The sequence below is a fragment of the Otolemur garnettii genome, unplaced genomic scaffold, assembly GCF_000181295.1.
Source record: "Otolemur garnettii isolate 467f Iridium unplaced genomic scaffold, OtoGar3 scaffold00295, whole genome shotgun sequence".
Taxonomy (NCBI): Eukaryota; Metazoa; Chordata; class Mammalia; order Primates; family Galagidae; genus Otolemur; species Otolemur garnettii.
In genome coordinates, this window is record NW_003852690.1 from 771,850 (window position 1) to 798,875 (window position 27,026).

The 27,026-nt window shown below is 35.8% G+C and overlaps 1 protein-coding gene across 3 annotated transcripts in view; it reads right to left on the minus strand.

The window, feature by feature from the left end:
• Positions 1-27,026, minus strand: part of PHKA1 (phosphorylase kinase regulatory subunit alpha 1) — a 404,208-nt gene that overhangs the window by 359,421 nt on the left and 17,761 nt on the right. For all 3 annotated transcript variants that reach the window (XM_003803354.3, XM_003803353.3, XM_012813746.2), the window contains exons 5-6: positions 16,188-16,270; positions 1,600-1,680 (exon numbers count right to left, since the gene is read on the minus strand). In XM_003803354.3, coding sequence (XP_003803402.1) covers positions 1,600-1,680; positions 16,188-16,270 — 164 coding nt within the window. The remainder of the gene's footprint in view (positions 1-1,599; positions 1,681-16,187; positions 16,271-27,026) is intronic.

The window sequence follows — 27,026 nt, forward strand, 5'->3', positions numbered from 1 at the left end:
ACAAAGTTCCACATATATTTATTATTCCAACTGCATAAATTATAGACCTCAAATTTTCTATGATATTATTTTTGGTTTATTGCATGAATCATAGCCTGAAAATGTTTTTGATAAAATTATTCCCTTATAGTTGTGGCATTTTGCCTTGTATTTCTAATATATTTTGTTCTTTATTATTTAAAACTATACTCTAGACTAGACTTTCTTATTATAGACTAATATAGTTCAGATAACTATCCACTTCAAATCTCATGTTGAAATTTGATTCCCCCAATTGGAAGTGGGGCGTAGTGGGAGACAATTTGGTCATGAGTGTGGTCCCTCATGAATGTCTTCGTGCCCTCATCCCAGTAATAACTGAGTTCCCGGCTGGCACAGTGGATCATACCTGTAATCCTAGCACTCTGGGATACCAAGGCAGATAGACTTTTTGAGATTGGAAGTTCAAGACCAGCCTGAGCAAGAGTAAGACCCTGTCTCTACTAAAAATAGGAAAACTAGCTGGACTTTGCAGCTGTAGTCTCAGCTACTTGGAAGACTGAGGCAAGAGGATTGCTTGAGCCCAACGGCTGTGAGCTATGATGTCATGGTACTCTACCTAGGAAAACAGAGTGAGACTCTGTCTCAGAAACTAAAGAAAATAAGTGTGTTCCCATGAGAACTGATTATTTAAAAGAGCCTGACACTTCCCTTTCCTGCATCTCTTGCTTTCATTTTTGCCATGTGATACACTGGCTCCCCTTAGCCTCTAGCTATCATCAGAAGCAGATACTGGTGCCATGCTTAACATTTTGCAGAATCGTGAGCCAAAATAAACATTTTTTTTCTTTATAAATACTCTGCCTCAGGCATTACTTTGTAGAAACGCAAAAATGAACTAAGACATAGGCTGTGCCTTTAAAAATTCTATCATGACCCTTTATTACATGTGATACTCTTTGCTCTGAATTCTACTTCATTTGACACTCCCATAGTCACATCTATTATTTTTTGTTTATGTTTGTCAGACTTTACTTTGACCATCCTTCTCCTTGTAATCTTCCTATATCATTTTGTTATATTATACGCAATATACCAAATTCTGACAATTAAGTTTATGAACTCATCCTAGACAAGGTGCTATATACCTCATTGCTGAATATCACTCTGTTACCTTCGAAATGCTCCCCTTGGGAAGCTATGCAGTGATGCCAGCACCTGATCTATGGTTCAAAGCAATTCTGCAACTCATATTCTGGAATGACTATCAGAGCAGTCATGGTATGTGACACAAAAATATACAATAACAATAATGAGCAGCACTCAGAAAGACACCACCACACGTTGACATGAATATAGCTGTGAGACACTAATATACCAAGGTTATGAAACCTTACCAAGTTCTTTGTATAGTTCTGCCAACATAAGCACCAGGTGGCAAGTTCATAAACTTGACAGACCTGTATATGATGACATCTCTGATGAGAGAATATGAATTTTGTCTATGGTTTAAAATAATAATTTGGTGATGTATCATATTCACATTAAGTTTTTATATATGGCAAAAATGGACCAGACTTACTTACCCCATACTTGATGCAAACAAAAAAGAAAAATTACCTTTGCCATTCCAACTGAACTGGCATTCAATTCTGAGATCCCCTGGTTGGTCTTGTCTCCACGTTCCCATATCCCAAAGTCCTGTCATAAAGTAACAAAATATACCATTAACAAATCATAACTAGTCAACACTCACTGGGTGCACAACCCTTGAATAAAAGACACCACTAGTAGCTAATGTGCTATACAAATATACACCCACAATGCTTACAAAGGAGATACCATTCAGTTGAATGGTCCCTGCAGCTAATTTTCCAGAAATTTTAAATTCTTATTGGGGCATCTTAGAAGTTAGAAGATTCCTTAAGAGTTAATCAGGAGGACTAGGAACTATAACTTTGTCCATCTAGAGAGGAAATTCTCAAAAGTTTTCATCAAAGCAAATACCCAAGGGATCTAGAAGATGGAGCCTAAACAGCTAATTTTACTCTCTATTGACACTGTTCATGTACCAATCTATAAGTTTTATATTATCCTGTTCCTTAATCTTTATATTTTAAATATGATGAAACTGAGGTACAGAGAGAGGTTAAGTGACTCAGTCAACATTAATAGCTAATAACTGACAGAGCCAGAATTAATCTCCAAGTAATCTCACCCAAAGCCTACTCTCTTAGCCAAAGCTCTATACATCCCCTCAACAATATAACTTTTTAAATTACTTTTTGAAATTTTTTATTTTAAAATAACTTTAGACTTACAGAAAAGTTACAAATAGTATACAGAGTTCCCATATACTTTTTATTCAGCTGCCCTAATGTTAACATGTAATGTAACCATAGTACAATCATCAAAACTAAGAAATTCATGTCAGTATAATAGTATTAACCAAACTGTGGCCTTTATTCAGATTTCACCAGGTTTTCCACTAACAGCCTTTTTGTATTCCAGGATCCAATTCAGAATTTCATATGGCATTTGTTATTTCTCCTTAGTCTCTTCCATTCAATGATAGTTCAAGACTTGTCATTGATGACCCCAGGCTTTTGAAAATTAGTGAGCAAGTACTTGGTAGACTTCCCTCAATTTGGGTTCATTTGATGTTTTCTTGTGATTACACTGAGGTTATGCATTTTTGGCAAGAACACATATTACAGATATGTCAGACATTATACATGTCCTCAAAGTTTCATAACAGACATATATGATGCATCTTATTACTGGTGATGTTAATCATTATCACTTGGTTACTGTGGTGTCTGCTGACTTTCTCCATTCTACTGTTAATATTTGACCTTTTAATTAATAAATATCTTGAGAGATATACTCTAAGATTTTGTAAATATCTTGTTCCTCCTCATTCACCCATTAATGTATTCATTGGTGGATCTTGCCTGCAACAATTATTATAGTGGTGCTTTCCTGGTGATTTTTCTAGTTTCTTCATTACTTCTATAATCAATAATTGCAATTCTTCTCTATGAAAGGGATGTCCTTTCTCCCCTATCTATTTATTCATTTATTTATTTACTTATTTATTTATATCACTAGAAATGTATGGATATTTAGGATTTCTCTGGCTTGTAATAAAATGTTATCACTATTTCATTGCTCAAATTGTTCTAGCTTTAGCCATTGGGTATTCTTTTTTTTTCCTTTTCCTTTTTTAAAAATTTCAGAATGCTAGGGGAAGTATACATTTTTTGTTTAAATACTTTGTTTTTGTACAGATTGAGTCAAAGTTATACATGTAAGTTTGTCCTTCACCCAAATAGTATGCACTGTACCCAAGAGATGTGAATTTACCCACCCCCTCCTCCCACTTTTCCCCTCCTCCCAGCTTGATTTTCATTGAGATTTACTACAGTATGTACACTTCAGTGTTGATCTATTAGTTCCAATTTGGCATTGAGTACATGTGTTTATTTCTCCATTCTTGTTATGTTTCATGTAGAAGAATTGTTTCCAGTTCCCTACAGGTTGTCCAAAAAGATACTAGATTGCCATTTTTTATGGTTGAGTAGTACTCCACAGTATGCATATACCATATCTTATTAATCCCTTTATGTATTGACGAGCAGTTGGGTTGTTTCCATGTCTCTATGATTGTGAATTGTACTGCTATAAACATCTGAGTGCTGGTGTCCATTTTACAAAAAATTACTTTTTTCCTTTGTACACTTAGCAGTGGGATTGTTGGATCAAATGGTAGGTCTACATTAAGTTCTATGAGGTATCTTGATACAATTTTCCATGGAGGTGACAGTACTTTGCAGTCCCATCAAAAGTGTGTAAGAGTTACTTTCTCCCTGCATCCATGCCAGCATGTGTTGTTTTAGTACTTTTTCATATAAGCCATTCTTGCTAGAGTCAGGTGATTTCCATTTCCCTAATGATTAGAGACACAGAGCATTTTTTCATGAATTTGTTAGCCATTAGTATATCTTCATTTGAAAAGTTTCTGTTCATGTCTTTTGCCCACTTTTTAATGGGGCTATTTGGTTGTTTCTTGCTGATTTGCTTGAATTCTTTGTAGATTCTGGCTATCAGTCCTTTATCAAATATATAGCATGCAAATATTTTCTCCCATTCTATGGATTGTCTATTTGCTCTTTCGTTTGTGTCCTTGGCTATGCTGAAGCTTTTTAATTTGATCAAGTCCTATGTATTTATTTTTGGTGTTGCTGTGATTATGTGATAAGAACAATTAACAAAATAGGCATAGATGGGGCTTACCTTAAAATTATAAAGGCCTTATATGACAAACCCATTGCCAACATCATATAGAATGGGGGAAAAGCTTAGAACTGGAACCAGAAAAGTTAGCCCACTATCTCCACTTTTGATCAGCAAAGTGCTGGAAGTCCTACCCAGAGCAATCAAGAAACAAAAGAAAATGAAGGATATTTAAATGGGGAAAGAAGAGCTCAAATTATTTCTCTTTGATGATGACATTATCTTATATATTAAAAATCCCAAAGAGTCACCCAAAAGATTCCTGGAGTTGATAAATTCAGTAAAGCCTCAGACTACAAAATAAATATACACAAATCAGTAGCTTTCACATGCTCTAATAATAGTCAATCAAATAAAAGATACAATGACTTTCTCAGTGACAAGAAATAAAATAAAATACCTAGTAATATACTTAACAATGGAAGTGAAACTGAGGAAAGAAATTGCAAAAGGTGTAAAGTGATGGAAAATTATACCATGCTCATGGATCTTCAGAATCAACATTGTTACAATGGCTATACTATCAAAAGTGATTTACAGATTCAATATAATTCCAATTAAAATACCAACACCATTTTTTGCAGATCTAGAAAAAATAGTTCCACATTTCATACGAAACCACAAAAGATCCCAAATAACCAAAGAAACCTTGCACAATAAGAACAAAGTGGGAAGCATCACTTTACCGGACTTCGAGCTATAGTATAAGACTAGGGTAACCAAAACAGCTTAATTTTAGAAAAAAAAACAAAAAAACAAAAAACCCAGAGCCATAGACCTATGGATTAGAACAGAGAACACAGATACGAAATATACATATTCTCACTTTATCTTTGACGAAACAAATTAAAAGATATACTAGGGGAAAGAATCCCCATCGAATAAATGGTTCTGGGAAAACTGGACAACTACATGCAAAAGACTAAAACAAAACCCATACCTCTCTGCACTCAGGAAACTTAACTTACAGTGGATAAAAGACTTAAACTCAATATGGAAATCTGTAAGAACCCTAAAAGAAAATGTTGGAAAAACTCTTAATTAAAATTGGCCTAGGCAAATAATTCATGAAGACCCCCAAAAACACTGGGTATCTTTGAGGTTGCCTCTGTGCCCTTTCAACATGCCCCATTCCTTTTTGAACACTTCTTCACTTTTTGGCACTGGAAAATGCTCCAATTGCAGATTGTACTTTTCCTGCTCCAGTCCTGAAATCAATCACATCCATAAGAATCCCTGCTTTAGTTTGTTAGAAAATGATAAACTTAAGACCTGGGCAGTGGGTATTGTTATTGTCACTGCCTCTAAGCTCCGTCATTGAATGGAAATTGAAAACAGACATATGCACATGTATTTTTTGATACTTTTCTTTTAATCTGAAGAAAATATGACAGTTAACATTTGAAAATTGTTAGTAGTAACAACAAAGGTTACTTCACCACTCTACTTTGAACTTTGATATATTTAAACATTACTTTTTAAATTTTTATTCTTCAGGATTCATATAGAGTACAAGAAACCAGCTTACACTGATTGCATTTGTTAGGTAAACAACTCTTACAATTGTGTCTTGCCCCCAAAAGGTGTGTCACACACCGAGACCCTACCCCCTCCTTCCTTCCCTCTCTCTACTCTTCCCTTCTCCTACCCTCCTCCTTCCTACTCTCTGCTCTTACTTTTCCCCACTCCCTCCCTCCTTCTCTCTCTCTCTCTGCTCTCCCCTTCACCCACCCCCACCGTGTAGTAGGTCATTAATTGTCCTCATATCAAAATTGACTACATAGGATTCTTGCTTCTCCATTCTTGTGATGCTTTACTACGAAAAATGTGGTCTACTTCCATCCAGGTTAATAGAAAGGACATAAAGTCTCCATCTTTACAATGGCTGAACAGTATTCCTTAGTATACATATACCACAGCTTGTTAATCCATTCCTGGGTTGGTGGGCACTTAGGCTGTTTCCACATTTTGGCGATTGTAAATTGAGCTGCAATAAACAATCTAGTCTAAGTGTCCCTACAGTAAAATGAGTTTTTTCTTCTGGACAGATGCCCAGCAATGGAATTGCAGGATCAAATGGGAGGTCTAGCTTGAGTTCTTTGAGGGTTCTCCATACTTCCTTCCAAAAATGTTGTATTAGTTTGCAGTCCCACCAACAGCGTAAAAGTGCTCCTTTCTCTCCACATCCATGCCAGCATGTGCAGTTTTGAGATTTTGTGATGTGGCCCATTCTCACTGGGGTTAGATGATATCTCAGGGTGGTTTTGATTTGCATTTCTCTAATAATTAGGGATGATGAGCATTTTTTCATATGCTTGCTAGCCATTTATCTGTCTTCTTTACAGAAGGTTCTATTCATCTCTCTTGCCCTTTGATATCAGGGATTGTTGGCTTTTATCATGTGTATTAATTTGAGTTCTCTATAGATCCTACTTATCAAGTTTTTGTATGATTCAAAATATGCAAATATCCTTTTCCCATGGAGTAAGTTGTCTAGTTGCTTTGGTAATTGTCTCCTTAGCTGTACAGAAGCTTTTCAGTTTAATTAAGTCCCAGTTGTTTATTTTTGTTGTTATTGCAATTGCCATAGAAGTCTTCATCATAAAGTCTTCCCCAGGCTGATATCTTCCAGTGTTTTTCCTATGCTTTTGTTGAGGATTTTTATCATTTCATGCATTAAATTTAAGTCCTTTATCCATATTGAATCAATTTTTGTGAGTGGAGAAAGGTGCAGGTCCAGTTTCAGTCTTTTACATGTGGATAGCCAGTTCTCCCAGCATCATTTATTAAATAGGGATTCTTTCCTCCAGTGTATGTTCTTCTTTGGTTTATCAAAGATTAGGTGGTTTTAAGATGTTAGTTTCATCTCATGGTTTTCTATCGAATCCTAATGTCTATGTCTCTATATGTGTGCCAGTACCATGCTGTCTTGACCACTATGGCCTTGTAGTACAGCCTAAAATCTGGTATGCCCGCAGCTTTGTTTTTATTACTAAGAACTGCCTTAGCTATATGGGGTTTTTTTTGGTTCCATACAAAATGCAGAATCATTTTTTCCAAGTCTTGAAAGTACGATGTTGGTATTTTAACAGGGATGGCATTGAATGTGTAGATTGCTTTGGGAAGTATAGACATTTTAACAATGTTGATTCTTCCAAGCCATGAACATGGTACATTTGTTAATATCCTCTACTCTTTCCTTTCTTAGGGTTTCATAATTTTCTTTATAGAGGTCCTTCACCTCTTTTGTTTGGTATATTGCTAGGTATTTCATTCTCTTTGGAGCTACTGAAAAGGGTATTGTATCCTTCATTAGCCTCTCACCTTGGCTGCTGTTCATGTACACAAAAGCTACTGACTTGTGGACAATAATTTTATATCCTGAGACATTACTGTATGTTTTGATGACTTCCAGGAGTTTTATGGTTGGGTCTTCGGGGTTCTCTAGTGTAAGATCATACTGTTAGCAGAGAGAGATAGTTTGACCTTCTCTGCTCCCATTCGGATACCCTTTATTTCCTTCTCTTGCCGGATTGTACTGGCTAGAACTTCCAGCACTATATTGAATAGTAATGGTGATGGAGTACAACCTTGTATGGTTCCAGTTCTAAATGGAAAAGCTTTCAATTTTGCTCCAATCAGAAATATTATTGTGGGTTTGTTACAGATAGCTTCAGTCAGTTTAAGAAATGTGCCACCTATGCCTATAATCTTCAATGTTCTAATTAGAAAAGAATGCTGGATTTTATTGAATGCTTTTTCTGCATCTATTGGGAGGATCATTTGTCTTTGTTTTAGCTTCTGTTGATATGGTGAATAATGTTTATGGACTTGTGTATGTTCAACCAGCCTTGCATGCCTGGGATGAAAGCTACTTGATCATGGTTTATGACATGTTTGATTCGAAGTTATAATCTATTGGCTAGTATTTTGTTAAGAACTTTTGCATCTATATTCTCTATATTCATTAGTGAAATTGGTCTGAAGTTCTCCTTTTTAGTTGGGTCTGTTCCTGTTTTTTGGTATCAGGGTGATGTTTGTTTCATAGAACATGTTGGGGAGGATTCCTTCTCTCCTCAATTTTTTGGAATAATTTCTGCAGTATGGGCATAAGCTCTTCTTGGAAGATTTCATGGAATTCCATTGTGAAGCCATCCAGACCAGGGCATTTTTGTTGTTGTTGAGAGATTTTTTTTATTGTTGCTTTGATCTCAGTGCTTGAAATTAGTCTTTTCAGGATATCTATTTGTTCCTGGCTAAGTCTAGGGAGAGGATGTGATTCCAAGTATTGATCCATTTCATTCACAGTGTCAAATTTCTGGGCAGAGTTTCTTATACTATTCAGAGATGGTCTCCTGTATCTCTGTGGCATCTGTGTTATTTCTCCTTTATCATTTCTGATTGAGGTTACTAGAGATTTTATTTTTCTATTTCTAGTTAGTCTGACCAAAGGTTTATCTACTTTATTTTTTCAAAAAACCAACTCCTTGTTTCATTAATTTTCTGAATGATTCTTTTGTTTTCAATTTCATTAATCTCTGATTTAATTTTCGATATTTCTTTTCTTCTGCTGGGTTTACACTTAGATTGTTCTTCTTTTTCCAATTCCATAAGATGGCTTGTGAGTTTGTTGATGCACTCTCTTTGTGTTTTTTGGATTTAGGCATCTAATGTGATAAAATTTCCTCTCAGGACAGCTTTACTGTATCCCACAGGTTTTTGTAGCTTGTGTCTTCACTGTTATTCTGCTCAAAGAAATTAATGTTTTCTTCTTTTATTTCTTCCTGCACCCAACTGTCATTCAGCATAAGGTTGTTTAATTTCCATGTCTTTGTGTGGGGCTGATCTTTTTTGTTGAAGTTGAATTCCACCCTTATTGCCTTGTTGCCTGAGAAGATACAAGGCAAAATTTCAATTCTTTTGATTCTGCTGAGGATTGTTTTGTGTCCTAGGATATGATCAATTTTGAAGAATGTTCCATGGGCTGATGAGAAGAATGTATATTCTTTATCTTTGGGATGGAGTGTTCTATGTATGTATATCAAGCACAGTTGTTCTATGGTCTCATTTAAGTTCCGTATATCCTTTTTTCTGTTTATAGCAGTGGTTCTCAACCTTCCTAATGCTGCAATCCTTTAATACAGTTCCCATGGGTCATGACCCACAGGTTAAGAGCTGCTGGTTTAGAAATTCTGTCTATCTCTGTAAGAGGAGTGGTAAAGTCCCCTGTTATTATGGTATTATAGGATATCATATTGCTCAGACCAATTAAGGGCTGTTTGAAGAATCTGAGAGCATTTAAGTTGGGTGCATCAATATTTAGAATTGAAATGTTTTCTTGTTATATTTTTCCCTTCACCAATATGAAATGTCCATCTTGCCTTTTTTGACTTGCTTCAAATCCACTTGTATCTGAAAATAAGATCATAACCCCTCTTTTTCTTCTGAATTCCATTTGCCTTCCAACCCTTCACTCTGAGTTTTGTCTTTTGAGACTAGGTATGTTTCCTGCAGACAGCAAATGGTGGCTTGTGTTTTTTAATCCAATCAGTCAATCTATGCTTCTTTAGTGTGGAATTCAAGCCATTATTAAGATAATTGGTAAGTGAGGTAGCATTGTATTTATCATATTTTGTGAATGTCTATTCCATAGTTTTATCTTTTGCATCATTGTTGAAGCTAGGTTCTGTCCTTTAATTTCTGAGTGTTTAGTTTGCTGGTGATCCATTGTGATGGTCAGTGTATAGAACAGGTTGAAGTATTTCCTGTAGAGTGGTCTTGTTGTGGCAAATTTCCTCAATGTTTGCATATCAGTAAAAGTTTTGATTTCTCTATCAATTTTTTAAATCTTAGCTTAGCAGGATATAAAATTCTGGGCTGGAAATTGTTCTGTTTAAGTAAATTAAAGGTAGATGACCATTGTCTTCTGGATTGACAAGTTTCATTAGAGAAATTTACAGTCACACTGATGGATTTTCCCCAGAAGATCAACTGCTGTTTACTCCTAGCAGCTTGCAGAATCTTTTCTTTTGACTTTGGAAAGATTCATCACAATGTGTCTTGGAGAAACTCTATTTGAGTTGAGACAACTTGGGTCCAATATCCCTCTGAAAGGAGTGTGTCAGAATCTTTGGTGATATTTGGGAAATTTTCATTTATAATATTCTCTAGTATGGCTTCCATCCCTCTGGGTCATTATTCTTCCCCCTCTGAGATACCTATAATTTGTATGTTTGAACACTTCATGAAGTCCCATAATTCTGTTAGTGAACATTCTGCTTTCTCTCTCTTCTTTTCTGCCTCATTAACTATCTGAGTTATCTCCAGAGATTTGTCCTCTACCTCTGAGATTCTTTCTTCTGTATGGTTGAATCTGTTGTTGATAAATTCTATTGCATCTTTCAGTTCCCTAATTGCCTGCTTCAATTCCTTCAGCTATGCTATATCCTTTCTATATTCTTCATATCATTCATCTCTTATTTGATTCTGTTTTTTTTATTTCCTTTTGGTGATTTTCTACTTTCTCAGCAATTTCCCTCATTGTTTTCATCATCTGTATTTTAAATTACCCTTCTGTCATTTCTAACATTTCTTTATAGCTGAAATCCTCTGTGGTCCCTACCTCATGGTCCCTTGGGGGGCTTTTATTCATGTTGCTAGGATTTTTCTGCTGATTCCTTCTCATGAGTGTTTTCTTTTACCTGTTTCCTTGCCCTAAATTTCGTTTCACTTCCTTTTGCTCTTTAAGTTACTGTGCCTCTGGTTTAAGGTTTCAAAGAGTCCTTTTGGTACAGGACCAAAAGGAAGACAAGACTGAGGACCAAGAAGGGAAAGAAAGATTTTTTTAAAAAAGGAAAAAGAGAATGGAGAGGGTATGAGTAAAAGGAAATATTGATAAAAAGAAGAGAGGCACAGAAAGAGGGAGAAGGAACAGTAAAGGTGTAAAGTAGGGTACTTTGATCCAACCTTAATCCCTCCAACCCCTAGGGGTGCTGGGTTGGGTGGTTCCCTTTGAGTCAGCATCGCTTTGCCAGCCTGTTCAGACACAGTTCCCCACTCCACCAAATAGTTAGGAAAGACAAAAATACTATAAATAAAACTAAAACAAACAAACAGAAAAACTTACTGGATACAACTGGCAGAAAAAACAAATGATAGGTGCAGAAACGCTAGCAAAAATGAAATTCTTATTATTAAAGTTGGCAACAATGGAAAATTATATTTAAACTAGAAAAATGAAGAAACAAAAAAAGAAAAATAAAAAAACTGGAGGGGAAAATGTTGAAATAAAAACAAACAAACATAAGAAAAAAAGTCAAACCAAAAACAAAGTAGTATCTATATCTTGCTGAATATTGTCCAGGCAACAGGTGATCTTCTGGCACATGAGGTGTTAATCACAATGCTCATATAGCTGAATGAGATGGAGACTGTAGGCCTTTGCTGAATTCTCAAACCCCACGGTGCTGAGAGTCTAACTTTCTCCTCAGCCTGCTTAAAAGACTCTTTAAACCCTTAACCTTGGCTAAGCAGAAGCTTTCCCAGGAAAGCATTTGTTGCTGGGATCTCTCCTGAAGTGGCTGCCCACTTATCCAGTGCACCAAAACTGGTCTCACTCTATGACCCTTAGGGTCAAGGCCACAAGGAAGCCCTGCTACTGCCAAATACTGAAATATCCACTCTTCCCTGGTGTCTCAGTCCTGGCCTTTGGCACTGCTCAGTCACTAGATCACTTGCCCAGGGTCTCCCAGACAGAGCCTGACTCTGTGACCCTGAGGGCAGAGCCTGCAGGGGCAGTTCTCGCACAATGGCTCTGTGTGTATGCCAAAGCCAAACAATATTACCTCCATTCTGGCTCAGCGGCTCAGTTTGGGGCCCTAGACAATGCTTAAAGTCATTCGCACTCCCTCCCAAGTTTTCCCAAAGTAGTTCAACCAAGTGCCCCAGTCAAAAAAACAAAACAACCCACAGGGAAGGCCTTCTCTGTTTGCAATCTCGCTGCTGTTGTAGTTACAGCTGTGGCAGCCACGGCCTTAGACAGAACAAATGCAACCACTTGCCACTTCTCCACTGCTTTTGTCCTCCTCTTGGGGTCCAGAAGTCTCTCACTGCTTCCCTGTGTCTGCAAAGGGATGTTTGTGGGCAGAGCACCCAAGCCAGAGATGCCTGGAGTCTTCTCTCCCCACATTGCACCCAGTTCCAAAGAAGCTGTTACTTGCCCACCATCTTGCTATCCTTCCTCTTGCACATGTATTTTTAATTACTTTAATTACTTTTCATGTCAAATCTCTGTGACTTAAAGTGAACTTTCACAAAGGTCACCCATGTTTAACCTATGGCTGGCTTTACCTACTCTCAAATCCAGCTTCATCCTAGTTTGGGCAGCAAAGACTAGCATATGAGAATGAATAAACATAATTAATTCTACTGCTACAACTATTGGACACAATGGAGAGGCTAAAGAAGTCTGACTTCTACACTGTATCACAGTTGACCTATGGTATCATAAGTCAAAATAATTAGTCAACAAATATGCTTTTGGCAGAATATGGAGTAATAGGTTCCAGGTTTGCCCTCTCATTTCAAACAACCAAAAAACTATTGATGGCATAATAATTTTCAATACAGTGAAAATGAATGTCATGTAGTAAAGGACAGTGACCCATGAGAAGAGGAAACAAATAGTATGAGGGCTAGTACTGTCCCCAGATTATAGTTTTAAGAGATTCTAGGCCATAGTTCAGGGAGAGGAAACTCAGGGAGAGCCTGGAAGACTCCTTGAGTTGAGGAAATGGAGCTGAGAGTACAGAGGCACCAAGCTACCTATAATTTGCAGGACACATTAATGGGGAAGAAAGAGCTACACAGAGAACCCCAAAAATCTACAGAGGGTCCTGCTCAAGTATTTAGCAGAATAATGATCTGTTGTATGTATGTGAGAAAATTACCTGAGGCTGGGGAAAAAACACCTATAGGAATTAGAAGGGAAAATACCTGGTGCTTTCACAAGACTAGAAATAGTGCCTGTCCCAACCAGCAAGACTAGAAAACCTCATAATTCTGGGAACATCAAGTGCAGTATTCAGTAGGTTCTTGCCTAACTAGTGGGAATATTTAGCCCTAGACCAGACTTGACTCTGGACCCACATAATGCATCTTAAAACAAAGAAAGGATCAAACTGTTTTCAACTAGCTTAACTGGATCCCGGCAAAAAACTTGAGCATATATATAAGAAGAAAAAAAAAGCAGGATGCAACAAGGTAAGGTTCATGTTGTCTAGCATCCAATAAAAAATTAATGGGTATGCAAAGGAGCAAGAAAATTCAGCCAATAATCAGAAAAAGTGGCTTCTTTCCCTAAGCATAATGCCTTTGGAATTCATCCATGTTGATACATGGGTCAATAGCTCAGCCCTTTTTAATTATGAGTAGTATATCATTTTCTGGATATACTGCAATTTGTTTATCCATTTAGTTGTTGATGGACTAATGACTTTAGACTAATGACTAAAAAATGATGTTAGCCTAAAGAAAAAAATGCATTCTGATATAGCATCTAACTTAAATTATTTTATAGAGAATATGTTAAATATATTGTGATTTAACATAAACCTACTTCATATGGTCATTGTAAAGAAAAGCAATCTATTAATATAGTAAGTAATGAATTAATGTATACAGATAATATTAAACTCATGACTAAATTTTCTTTCTAAGTAGCTAAATGACCCACAATACTCCCTAGCTATCCTAATCATGTTTAAGACTTCTAACCATTAGAATAAGATAATGATTTAGCCCCAAATAAAAACCATGAAATATCATAAGGTTTGAAAAGGATGTTGATCATCTTGTCTCTGTAATCCCCTTGGTGAAAAGGCAAAAATGAAAGATGACAGATTATAGTAAAGAAAGGGAGTAAAGACAATTTCTGCCAGATATCTTTAAGGGTGATTCACCATGAGAGGCAGAGTTAGGAAAAGGACTGGCTTGCCCAGTATACTCAGGGCTGGGAAAAAAATCAACATTTTAAAATGTCCATACTACCCAAAGCAATCTACGTATATAATGCAATCCCCATTAAAACACCATTATATTTTGAAGAACTTGAGAAAATAGTACTTTGTTTCAGATGAAACCTAAAAAAACCTTGAATAGCCAAACAGTGTTAAGAAACAAAAATGAAGGCATCATATTTCAGACTACAGGTTATACTACAAGCCTATAGTGATCAAAGCAGCAAGGTCTGGTACAAAAATACAGATATAGATCTATGGAATAGAATAGAGAACCTACAGATGAACCCAGCCACATATCACCATCTGATCTTTGACAAGGGAGAAAAGAATCCCTATTTAATAAATGGTGCTGGGAGAACTGGTTAGTGACATGCAGAAGACTGAAACTAGACCCATTCCTCTCACCACTGACAAAAATTGACTCCCACTGGATAAAAGATTTAAATTTAAGACATGAAACCATAAAAACTCTAGAAGAAAGTATGGGCAAAACTCTGGACAAAACTGGTCTGGGGGAAAAGATTTTATGAAGAAGACCCCCTGGCAATTGCAGACAACACCAAAAGTAAATGAATGGGACATGTTCAAGCTAAAAAGTTTCTGCACAGTTAGGGGAGAGCAACTAAAGCAGGCAGACAACTTTCAGAATAAGAGAAGATATTTGCATGCTATAAATCTGACAAAGGGCTGATAACTAGAGTCTACAGAGAACTCAAATTAATCAACAAGAGCAAACAATCCCATTTATAAGTGGGCAAGAGACTTTAATAGAAACTTATCTAAAGATGACAAACAAATGACCAACAAACACATGCGAAAATGCTCATCATCCCTAATCATCAGAGAAATGCAAATGAAAATCACTCTGAGATGTCACCTATCCATAATGAGATTAGCCCACATGACAAAATCCCAAATCTGCAGATGCTGGTGTGAAAGAGGAGAGAACGGAACACTTTTGCAGTGCTGGTGGGATTGCAAACTAATACAACTTTTATGAAAAGAAGTATGGAGAATTCTTGGGCAGCACCAGTGGCTCAGTGGGTAGGGCGCCAGCCCCATATACCGAAGGTGCAGGCTCGAACCTGGCCCCAGCCAAACCGCAACAAAAAATAGCCGAGCATTGTGATGGGTGCCTGTAGTCCCAGCTACTAGGGAGGCTGAGGCAAGAGAATCACCTAAGCCCAGGAGTTGGAGGTTGCTATGAGCTGTGATGCCAGAGCACTCTACTGAGGGTGATAAAGTGAGACTCTGTCTCTAAAAAGAAAAAAAAAAAAAGAAGTATGGAGAATTTTCAAAGAACTATAAGTAGACCTCACACTTGATCCCTAAATCCCATTACAAGTTATCTACTCAGAAGGAAAAACATTTTACTACAAGGACTTTTGCAGCTCAGTTCACAATTGCCAAGACATGGAATCAACCCAAGTGCCCATCAACCCATGAATGGATTAACAAACTGTGGTACATGTATCCATGGAGTACTACTCAGCCATAAGAAAAGATGGAAACTATATCTTTTGTGTTTACCTCCATGTAGTTGAAACACATTCTTCTTAGTAAAGTACCATGAGAATGGAAAAACAAATATCCAATGTACTCAATAATAATATGAAACCAATATATAAACAACTACATGCCCACATGAAAGAAAAACACAAGTATATTCTACTGAAGGGAAGAGGAGAAAAGGGGAAGAGGGAAGCATGATTGGCAGCATCTTACCTAATATGCACAATGTGAGGGTGTTCAGCAGGCCCCTGTGTGAAGGGCTCAACTACAACTTGAATTTTAGCTTAGAAATGAAAACAGTGTAACCTAAACATTCGTACCACCATATTAATCTGAAAAAAAAATGGTATGTTTAAAATCCATTCCAAAATGAGTACTTACAGCAGTTTTATATGCTGCTTCAATATAAAACACAAGGTTCTGTATGAAATTGACCTCATCTAGGCTGTGGATGATATGGAGTCCTAAGGAAAAGGGAATAAAGATAGAGAACTGATCAATTATCTCTATAAGCTTTATACATAGCCATAGTGACTAAGTGGTAATCTAACTCCTGCTTAGGAACGATGAAAGTTACACTTTGCTTTCTTAACCATAAAAACAAGATCACAAATCACTTCTAAGCTAGTCTCCAACTAAATGAGATATGAGTATATTTTAACATGGAAGAATTTCAACTGTTACTTATAGATTTTCATAGATAATCTCTGACTCCTAATTCTATAGTAACTCATTTATAATGTGTCTATATGTACAAATTTGGGCACATGAGAAATACATTTCAAAGAAGAGTTGGAAGGAATCCAATCACTAAACAAGAAAAAAGTATATAAAATTATGATTTTTAAGGCAGACCTAGAACTACATTTTTTGAGTAAAAATGGTAAGTATTCTAAATGTAAGTTACACAAAGATAGTTATAGCTTATACATAGAGGTGTTTTGCCTGAATTAGCCATTTAACTTTTACAACAAGAACCCTCTACTTTCTTCATGGGGCTTACAGAGGATAAATATTTGCCTATAGTCATGTAACAAACAAATAGTGGAACCAGGACTTAACTGACTTATATTTCACTCCTCCTAATATGTACTGTATGATACATTTTTGTTAACGCCAACCCCTGCAACAGACCTAGAAAAATATATACCAAGAGGATGCTAGTAGTAGTTATTTTTGGCAATGAAGTTCACAATAGCTTTATCTTTTCCTTTTTTGGACATCTTGGCAATTTTACAATATTCTACAATGCACAGGTGCTAACTTTTATATTAGAAGTTATATTAAAAAGCAAAACCATATTAAATAAAGAAGAAATGGCAGGATGCATTTCACAAAATTTTACACAGAATTATTAAATCTTAAGCACTAAAACTTTTAATACATGTAAAATTTACTAAATAATTAACTTTTAAAACATCTCTTTTGAAACAACAGATATTACTGTGTACATTATCTAAAGACTTTGCTTGGACTACTTGATTTAATCAACTTAGGAAATTATTTTAAAATTGAAAAATCAGTAGGATTGCTTTTCTTTTCCAATCTATAAACAAAGAGGAAGAAAAAGTGAAGATCACGTTAACAATAGAGACTAAACTTTTAAACTTCTTATGTTTTCCTGGGGGAAGGTATTATATTTAAGCAAAAAGTATAACCACATTTTTCACAATTATGCTGGTTTAACATGTACTGGCTACATAGTTGTGTATAGTCAGAAAAAGCTGAGAATTCCCAGTTTGCTGGGGATTGGGCATATCTACAGCCATTAAATGTAGGTAAAAAAAAAAAAAAAGCTTCTTTAAAAGGGCTTGGGAATGGAAACAGTCCTCTCACATTCTTAGAAGCATGGTATAAAACGGTTGTCAAGTGTTTCTTCATGTTAGCTTTGACATGAACTCCACTGTAAATGTCCTGGATAACATTCTAGTTCAATAACAAACATGTTCTTTGTAAGTCAACACTTGGTAATATTATTTTCATGAAAAAGTTCAAACTGTACCAAAGGGTATACAGTGAGTCTTCCTCCTACCCAGAACAACATCACCCCCACCCATGCTAAATCTTTTCTCTGTAGTAAACCAGTCTTACCAGTTTCCTGTTTCCTTTCATAGATATGTTATGCATATCCATATATTACACAAAGAGTAGTACTGTATGTTGCAATGGACCTTGCTTTTTTCATACATACCTTGGATATAATTTCAACTATATGTGTTTCATTTTCAAGGGCTATACAGCATTCCACTGAATAGCTACTCACATAACCAGTACCGTATTGAAAGATATTTAGGTTGTATCTAATCTTTCATCACTACAAACAATGTTTCAATGAATATCTGTATATATAGATCTTTGTACACATGTGCCAGTACATCAGGGAAAATTCTTAGAATTGCTGAAATACTTATGCATTATCATTTTTCCAACATTATGGACATTTTAAACATGAAAAATGAAAGAATTTTAGAGAACGTCTGTATATTCACCATCTAGACTCTATCATTAACAATTTACTATGTTTTTTTCATCACCTATCTATTCATGTTATTATTATTATTTTCTTTTTGTAGTTTTTGGCCAGGGCTGGGTTTGAAGCCACCACTTACGGCATACGGGGCCAGCGTCCTACTCCTTTGAGCCACAGGCGCTGCCCTATTCATGTTATTTTTTATGCATTTCAGAATAAACTGCAAATAACATTATACTGCACTCTCAGTATTTCATGTATTATAAATTTTTCTAATCGTCATCAAATTACTCTGTAAAGAAATTCTACAGTTTATTTATTTTTATTATTTTATTTTTTGAAGACAAGAGTCTCACTTTGTTGCCCTTGGTAGCTGTGGCATCATAGCTCATAGCAACCTCAAACTTTTGGACTCAAGCAATTCTCTTGCCTCAGTCTCCCAAGTAGCTAGAACTACAGGTACCTGCCCCAATATTTTTAGATATGAGGTCTCTCTCTGGTTCAGGCTGGTCTCAACTCTGTGAGCTCAGGCAATCCACTGGCCTTAGCCTCCAGAGTGCTAAGACGCCTGGCCCAAAATTCTACAGTTTATATACCAATCAATACTGTTTCCCTATGCCCTTGCAAACACAGGCTTTAATCAAAGTTCTTGATCTTTGCCCCACTTTGTAGTTTAATTTGTAGTTTTTTATTATGAGTAAGGTTGAAAGTCATTTTATATATTTATAAGCCATCTGTGTTTTTTTCCTACAAACTGGTTACATCCTTCACAGATTTCTATTGAATTGCTAGTCTTTCTGTTTACACACACACACACACACATATTCACACATACACACACACACACACACACACATATATATTTTGCTCAACACTAAACTTTTTTCTTTCTGTTATTGACATTTTAATAAATATTAAGGAAATAGCCTTTTTCCTAACATAGGTGTTCCAACTATTTTTCCTAGGTTGGGTATATTTTGAATTTGTTTATATTTTTCTTCTCATAAACTTTTAAAAACATTTTATCCCAAGAATGTTTCTGACATTTTTATGGTGTTTTGTGGCACTGAAATCTTCAATCTATTGACAGATACAAGGTGTGACAATTAAGTTTGTGAACTTGCCACTCTGTGCTTACACTGGCAGCACTGTACAAACAACTTGGTAAGGTTGCATAACCTTGGTGTATCAGTGTCCCACAGTTGTATTTGTGTCAATATGTGATGGTGCCTTGCTGAGTGGTGTTCATTGTTGTTTCATGTTTTTGTGTGTCATTGGGAGAATGTTGGAGCTTGAATTAGAGGAATGAGCAAAAACTAAATTCCTTTTTTTTCATGATTTATTATAAAAAGTACACTGAAAAGTTGATTGAGCTAGGCTGAATGGTATGATACTTTATATACAATAAAATAAAGTTAGCAGTTCAGGTAAGATATGATGTATCTATTTCATTAATAAAAGTTACTCTAACAAGGATACAAGTGAATTTTTCTAGAACTAGAGTATAAATGTTTTAACACAATAACTAAGTAAATGACACAAAGTCTATGTTAACCAGTTTGATGAAAATATTTCAAATTGTATATGAATACACCACACTGTACCCCATGTTTGTATTAATGTACACAGATATCATTTAATAAAAAAGAAAAAAAGTTACTCTCACAACATACACAGCAGTTATACTTTGAAATGTAACCCACTCACCAGGATATAGATCTATCAGTTAGGTTAGGAAAATAGGCCTCCACCATAAATCAGAGGTTAATAGCAGTTTATGATTTCTTGCAATGTAAGGCACTGTTTTTGAGATGATCCGATAAAACTTGCAGGGAAAAGTTTGCTTCGTAATGCTATAAACTCTAACGCCTAGGGATACTATTCTCTGAGTCATTCTAATTTTGGTTTATATGCAGCTGAATTAAACATTGCCTCAGAATAACAAGTCACGAGGCAATGAGCAGGAGATCAGAATAGGGCTTACTCAAGGAGAATGTAACCAGTAGCTTGTCCCAGGACTCATTTTCAGTATAAGCTGCTCCTTCAACACATCTGCCAGGGAAGTTTTAAAATATTCACTGTATTCATTAGTACATTTCAATGATTTGACATTTCAAAGATATGAAAGGGAAGGCAAGGAAGGCTCTCTCTCTTATTTGTTCTCCCAGCCACCCCTTTCTTAAGGCAACTAAGTTTATCAATGTTTCATTTTTTGTGGTGACACTGTACTGATGTATGTATATATTTAAACTTTATTATGTAAAATTTCTAATATGCATAAAAGTAGAGAGAATATTAAAATGAACAACAATCATCAATTTATGATTATCTTTCATCCCACTGCCAGATTATGATAAAGCAAATCCTAGATGTCATATTTTACTCATAAATATTAATGGCTCGGTGCCTGCACTTCAGCAGCTAGGGCACCAGCCATATACATTGGAGTTGGCAGATTCAAAACCAGCCTGGGCCTGCCAAACAAAAATGACAACTACAATCAAAAAATAGCCAGGCATTGTGGCAGGCACCTGTAGTCCCAGCTATTCGGGAGGCTGAGGCAACAGAATTGCTCAAGCCCAAGAACTTAAGGTTGCTGTAAACTATTATACCATGGCACTCTATTGAGGGCAACAAAGTGAAGTCTCAAATAATAATGATAATACTATCATAAATATTATCATAACCCATCAAAAATAAGGACTCTTTTTTAAAAAGCCAACTGCTCTACCAATATCATAACCTCTCAGGTTCACAATAATTTCTATTATCAAATGAGTCAATACCTACATTTTTTGATTATCTCATAATTTTTCTTTTTTTACAGTTTTCTTAAATCAGGATCCAAACAGGATCTAAAAATTGCATTTTATTAATATATATCTTAAGTCTTTTAATATATCAAGTTCACTTTTTTTTTCCTTACAATGTATCTGTTGAAGAACTTTTTCATCCTACAGAATCTGGATTTAGCTGATGGCATCTTTCTAAGGAATTAAAAAAATTTCAAACTTAAAGCAAATACCTGTCTTTTTCACTTCTGGACTTAATTACTCAATCTTTTTCATCTCACTTAGATAAAAACATTAATTAGTATCAATGAAAGGTAAAGAGAATTCATCATTTGACATAGGCCAAAAATTTTAGAGTTATCACTTAAGAGTTACCATTCTTTCCCTCTTTCCTTCCTCCCTTCCTTTTATACCTTGTAACAATCCATGCCAAATATAATCAGCTTTCCTTTCAAAATGTATGCAGATTTCAAAAATTTCTCACCACCACCTCGACTACCACCCTGGCCTCAGCCACCAATATCTCTCACGCAGACTCCCTTCTTCCCTCTTTTTCCCTTTTAAAACCAAAGTGATCCTAAAACAAAGTCAGATCACATCAACTTTCTTGCTCTGAACCTTCTGATGGCTTTCTACTTTATTTAGAGAAAAGCTGAAATCCTTACCATCTGTCCCTACGTCTTTTTGATCTTATCCACAAACCACTCTCACTTTCTCTCATTCTCCAGCTGTCCTTGTCTTCCTTAAACATACCAGCCCTCCTCCACAACTATCTGCATGGCTTGCCACCTGTCCCCTTCAACTATTAGTTTAAATAACACTTCTGGGTCTAAATTTCTTGTTAAACTTGGTAAGATTTCACTTGGACATGAAACTAGGGACATGTTAGTTCAAGTTTATGGGGATAACACTATGAAGAAAATGACAGTGTGCACAACAATTAAATGTTTTTCTGAGGGGAGAAAAAGCGTCACTGATGAAGAGAAGTCAGGGAAATCAGTAATAAGCATAAGTGACAAAAACACAGCAAAAATCTATCAAATTGTTTGTCAAATTTGTTGGCTGACCGTGATAACCACAGCAGACCAAGTAAATATCAATAGAAAAACAGGAAAATCTTAACTGAAAATCTTGGCATGAGAAGGGTGTGTGCAAAAATGGTCCTGAAGGAGCTCACCAATGAACCAAAGCAAAGGAGAGCCAAAGGTTGCCAAGACCTTTCGGAGAGATAAGACAATGTTTGGGCTTTGTTATCATTGGTGGTTTAACATGGTTGTACCAATATCACCCTGAAACAAAGTGTCAAAGTGCACAATGAACATCAGCCAATTCTCCACCACCAATAAAGTTCTGTCAGTCTAAATCAAGAGTTAAAACAATGTTGTTAAACTCCAGTGGTATCAGAGGAATTATTCATTATGAATTTATACCAACCAGACAGTTAATAAATTTTATTATTTGTAAGGCTGCATGAAAAAAATGAAAACAACCTGAACTTTTCACCAACTCATGGCTCTTGCATCACAACAATGCACCAGTTCCCATGGCACTGTCCATAAGAGAGATTTAGCTAGTAAACAAATAACTGTATTGCAACAGCCTCCCTACTCACCTGATCTGGCCCCCAATGACTCTTTTCTTTACCCAAAGATAAAGGAAATATTGAAAGGAAGACATGTTGATGACACTCAGGACATTGAGGGTAAAACTACATATTATGACAGCTCTGATGGTCATTCCAGAAAAAGAGTTCCAAAATTGCTTTGAAGGGTAGATAGGCGCTAATGTTGATGGATATAAATTCCCAAGGGGAGTACTTTGAAGGTGACTGTAGTGATATTCAGCAATGAGGTATGCAGCACTTTTTCTAGGATGAGCTTATGAACTTAATTGTCAAACTCCATGTTACTAATTCCTTTTAGTTGACAGGTCTACCCAGATCTATTTTGCTTCTTGAGTCAGATTGAACAATTTGTATTTTTCTAGAAATTTGTCCATTTCATCAAAATTATCTAATATATTGATAATCAGTTGTCTATAGTATTCTTTTTTAATTCTTTTTCTTTTTTTAGAGACAGAGTCTCACTTTGTTGCCCAGGCTAGAGTGCCAGGGCATCATAGCTCACAGCAACCTCAAACTCCTAGGGTCAAGTGATCTTCTTGCCTCAGCCTCCTAAGTAACTAGTACCACAGACATCTGCTACAAGGCCTGGCTAGTTTTGCTATTTTTAGTAGAGACGGGGTCTCACTTTTGCTTAGGCTGGTCTGGAACTCCTGATTTCAAGTGATCCTCTTGTCTCAGCCTCCCAGAGTGCTAGGATTACAGGCGTGATGCACTATGCCCAAACCTTTTAAATTCTTTTTTCTTTTTCCCTTTTATTTATTATTATTATTTTTTTTAGAGACAGAGTCTCACTCTATCACTCTCAGTAGAGTGCCATGGCATCACACAGCTCATAGCAACCTCCAACTCCTGGGCTTAGGTGATTCTCTTGCCTCAGCCTCCTGAGTAGCTACTACAGGCACTCACTACAACGCCCAGCTATTTTTTTGTTGCAGTATGGGGCCAGCACGCTACTCATTGAGCCACAGGTGCTGCCCCTCCTTTTAAATTTTTATGTATGTATAAGGTTGTTGTGATGTCCTCTCTTTACTCCTGGTTTTAATAATTTGAGTCTTCTCTCTTTTTCTCTTGGTCAATCTAGCTAAAGGTTTATTAATTTTGAACTTTTGCTTTTGTTGATTTTCTCTATTGTCTTTTCCATTTCCTAGTTCATTAATTTATGCTATAATGTTTATTAATTCATTCCTTCTGGTTGCTTTGTGTTTAGTTTGCTCTTCTTTTTTGAGTGTCTTAAGGTGGAATGTTAGGATACTAATTTGAGTCTTTCCTCTTCTTTTATATTGGTGTTTACAGCTATAAACTTCCCTCTAAGTACTGCTTTCACTGTTTCCTATAAGTTTTGTATGCTGTGTTTCCCTTTTCATTTAGCTGAAAGTATTTTCAAATTTTCTTAGTGATTCTTATATGACTTACTAGTTATTTAGGAGTATATTGTTTAACTTCCCATTTGAGAGTTTCCTAATTTTCTTTCTGTTCCCGATTTCAAATTTCACTCCATCTCGGTCATAAAACATACTTGATTGTGATTCTGAAATCTTTCAAATTTACTGAGGCTTGCAGTCTACCTGGAGAATGTTCCATGAGAAGAATATGTATTCTACTGTTGTTGGATGGAGTGTTCTATAGAAGTGTGTTAAGTCTAGCCAATTTAATTTTTCTATTTCTCTGTTGATTTTGTGCCTAAGTTATTCTATGTATTATTGAAAGCAGGGTATTAAAGTCTCCAACTCTTATTGTTAAATTTACATAATTTTATCTTTTAACACATTAACTATCTCATGAGCTATGAACTATTTTTTAAGTTTTCACATTACTTTTCATATTATTAATTTTCAAGTTGTTATATTTTTAATTTTATTTTTAAAGTATGTTTTTTTTCAATTTTTTCAAACTTTCAGAGTAATATATGGGTATCCCACACAAGAAAAAAATACAATTAAATTCAAGCAGGGGGAGAGGAAAAGGGAAGGGGTTTGGTAAGCTTAACAGGTACAATGTAGGGTTATATGGTACCCATCCTAGGAGAAGGGCCAAACTACAACTTGGACTTTACCTAACAAATACAAACAATGTAATATTACTTTTTAAATGAGATATGTTTCAGGATCATTTTGTTTCAGAAATTTTTATTCTACAGGGTGTCCCAAAGGTCACCATACATAGGAAAGTTATTTTTAATATTTTTTACACTTACATTATTAACAGAGCACTACAAAGTCATTTTTAATATTTTTTAATATTTTTTACACTTATATTAACAGAGAAATATTTTGTAATGAATATTTTATAAATAAAGGTACATTCAGTTACAATTTCCAATTTACCTATGTAAGTATGTATGGTGACCTTTGGGGCAATCTATATTTTCATAATAAAACGCCATGTCCCCAAGGAAAAAGAATTTTTTTTTGTAGCAATGTGGTTAGAAGATGAGGGGGGAGAATTTATATATTTATAGTTTGTTATATTAACCTTTTAATTTACAATTTCTAGTTTTTTTATATGTTCCTATCGATTTGAATTACTGTGTGATATCATTTCCTTACTTCAATAGAGCTTTGCTTCTACCTACTTCCTCTGTTCTATTATTGTCAAATATATTACATTTTTATTTGGTCCTATAAGGCCCCCAGACAAACTATAAACATAGTTTTAGATAGCTGCTTTTTAGATCAGTTTAGAGAAAAAAGAAGAAATATGTAATTAGACTATATTAATCATGTTCACCTAGGGTCTGCTTTTTTTTATATGAATTCAGATGACTGTCTATGATTTCCCCTGCTTCTAGTCTGAAGAACTTCTTTTAGTTAGGTGTACTAGCAAAAAATTCTTTCAGTTTCTATTTATCTACAAATGTCTCTATTTCACTCCATTTCTGAAAGACAGTTTTCCCAGATACTGTCTTCTTGGTTGACAGTTCTTTTCTCCAGCCCTTTGAAAACATTATCCAATTGGCTAGGATGCCTCTATTTTTTTCTGTTAAGAAGCCAGAATTTCCCTGGTGCACAACAATCATTTTTCTCATATTACTTTCAAGAATTCTCTTTGTTCTTAGCTTTCCACATTTTTCCTATAATGTTTCTTCATGTGGATCTCTGTGGTTATTCTACTTGGGAGATTATTGAGATTCTTGGATGTGTAGATTAATGTTTCTCATCAAAATTGGGATGGTTTCAGTCATCATTTTTTTTTCTGTTGTTTTGAAACAGAGTCTCACTCTGTCGCCCCAGGTAGATTACAGTGACATCATCAAAAATCACTGCAACCTCAAACTTCTAAGTTCAGGCCACCCTCCTGTCTCAGCCTCCTCAGTAGCTAGGACTATAGGCATGCACCACCATAACCAGCTAATCTTTCTATTTTTAGTAGAGGTAGGGTCTCACTCTCCCTCAGGCTGGTCTTGAGCTCCTGAGCTCAAGTAATCCTCCTACCTCAGTCTCCCAGAGTGCTAGAAATAGTCATGGCCTCATTATTTCTTACAATATATTTTCTGCTTCCATTCCTTCTGGTATTCTCCTAATGTGTGGTGGTGCACTAAATGGTGTTCTACATTTCTTTAAGGTTCTATTCATTACTTTATTATTTTTTTCTCTATGTCCTTGAGATTGAATAATCTTCATTGATTTATCATCAAATATTCTGATTCTTTCTCCTGCCAGCTCACATCTACTATGTACTATAACTTTAGTGTTTTTTTTTTTCTTCATTTTGGTTAATATACTTTGTACTCCAGAATTTCCATTTTTTAAAAAGTCTTTTTATTGATAATATCTATCTGATGAAGCACTTTTAAATCTTCCTTTATTTCTTTAAGGATGGTTTACTTTAGATTTTTGGGCTTTTTTTTTTTTTTCAGAGGCAGAGTCTCACTTTGTCGCCCTTAGAGTAACATGGCCTCACAGCTCACAGCAACCTCCAGCTCCTGGGCTTAGGCGATTCTCTTGCCTCAGCCTTCCGAGTAGGTAGGACTACAGACGGGACTACAGGCACCTGCCACAATGCCAGCTATTTTTTGTTCCAGTTTGGCTGGGGCTACGTTCAAACCTGCCACCCTTGGTATCTGGGGCCGGTGCCCTACTCACTGAGCCATAGGCATCGCCCAATTTTTGGACATTTTATACTAACTATTTTGAAGTCTTTGTTTCCTAAGCCCTATATATGGGCCCTTTCAAAGGCAGTTTCTGTTCCTGCTTTTTTTCTTGTGTATGGCTTCCTGTTTCTTTACATGCCACCTAAATTTTTGTTGAAAACTGGATATTTTAGATAATACATTGTAAGAACTCTACATACTGATATCCTCCTCACCAGGACTTGTTTTTGTTTATTCGATTACT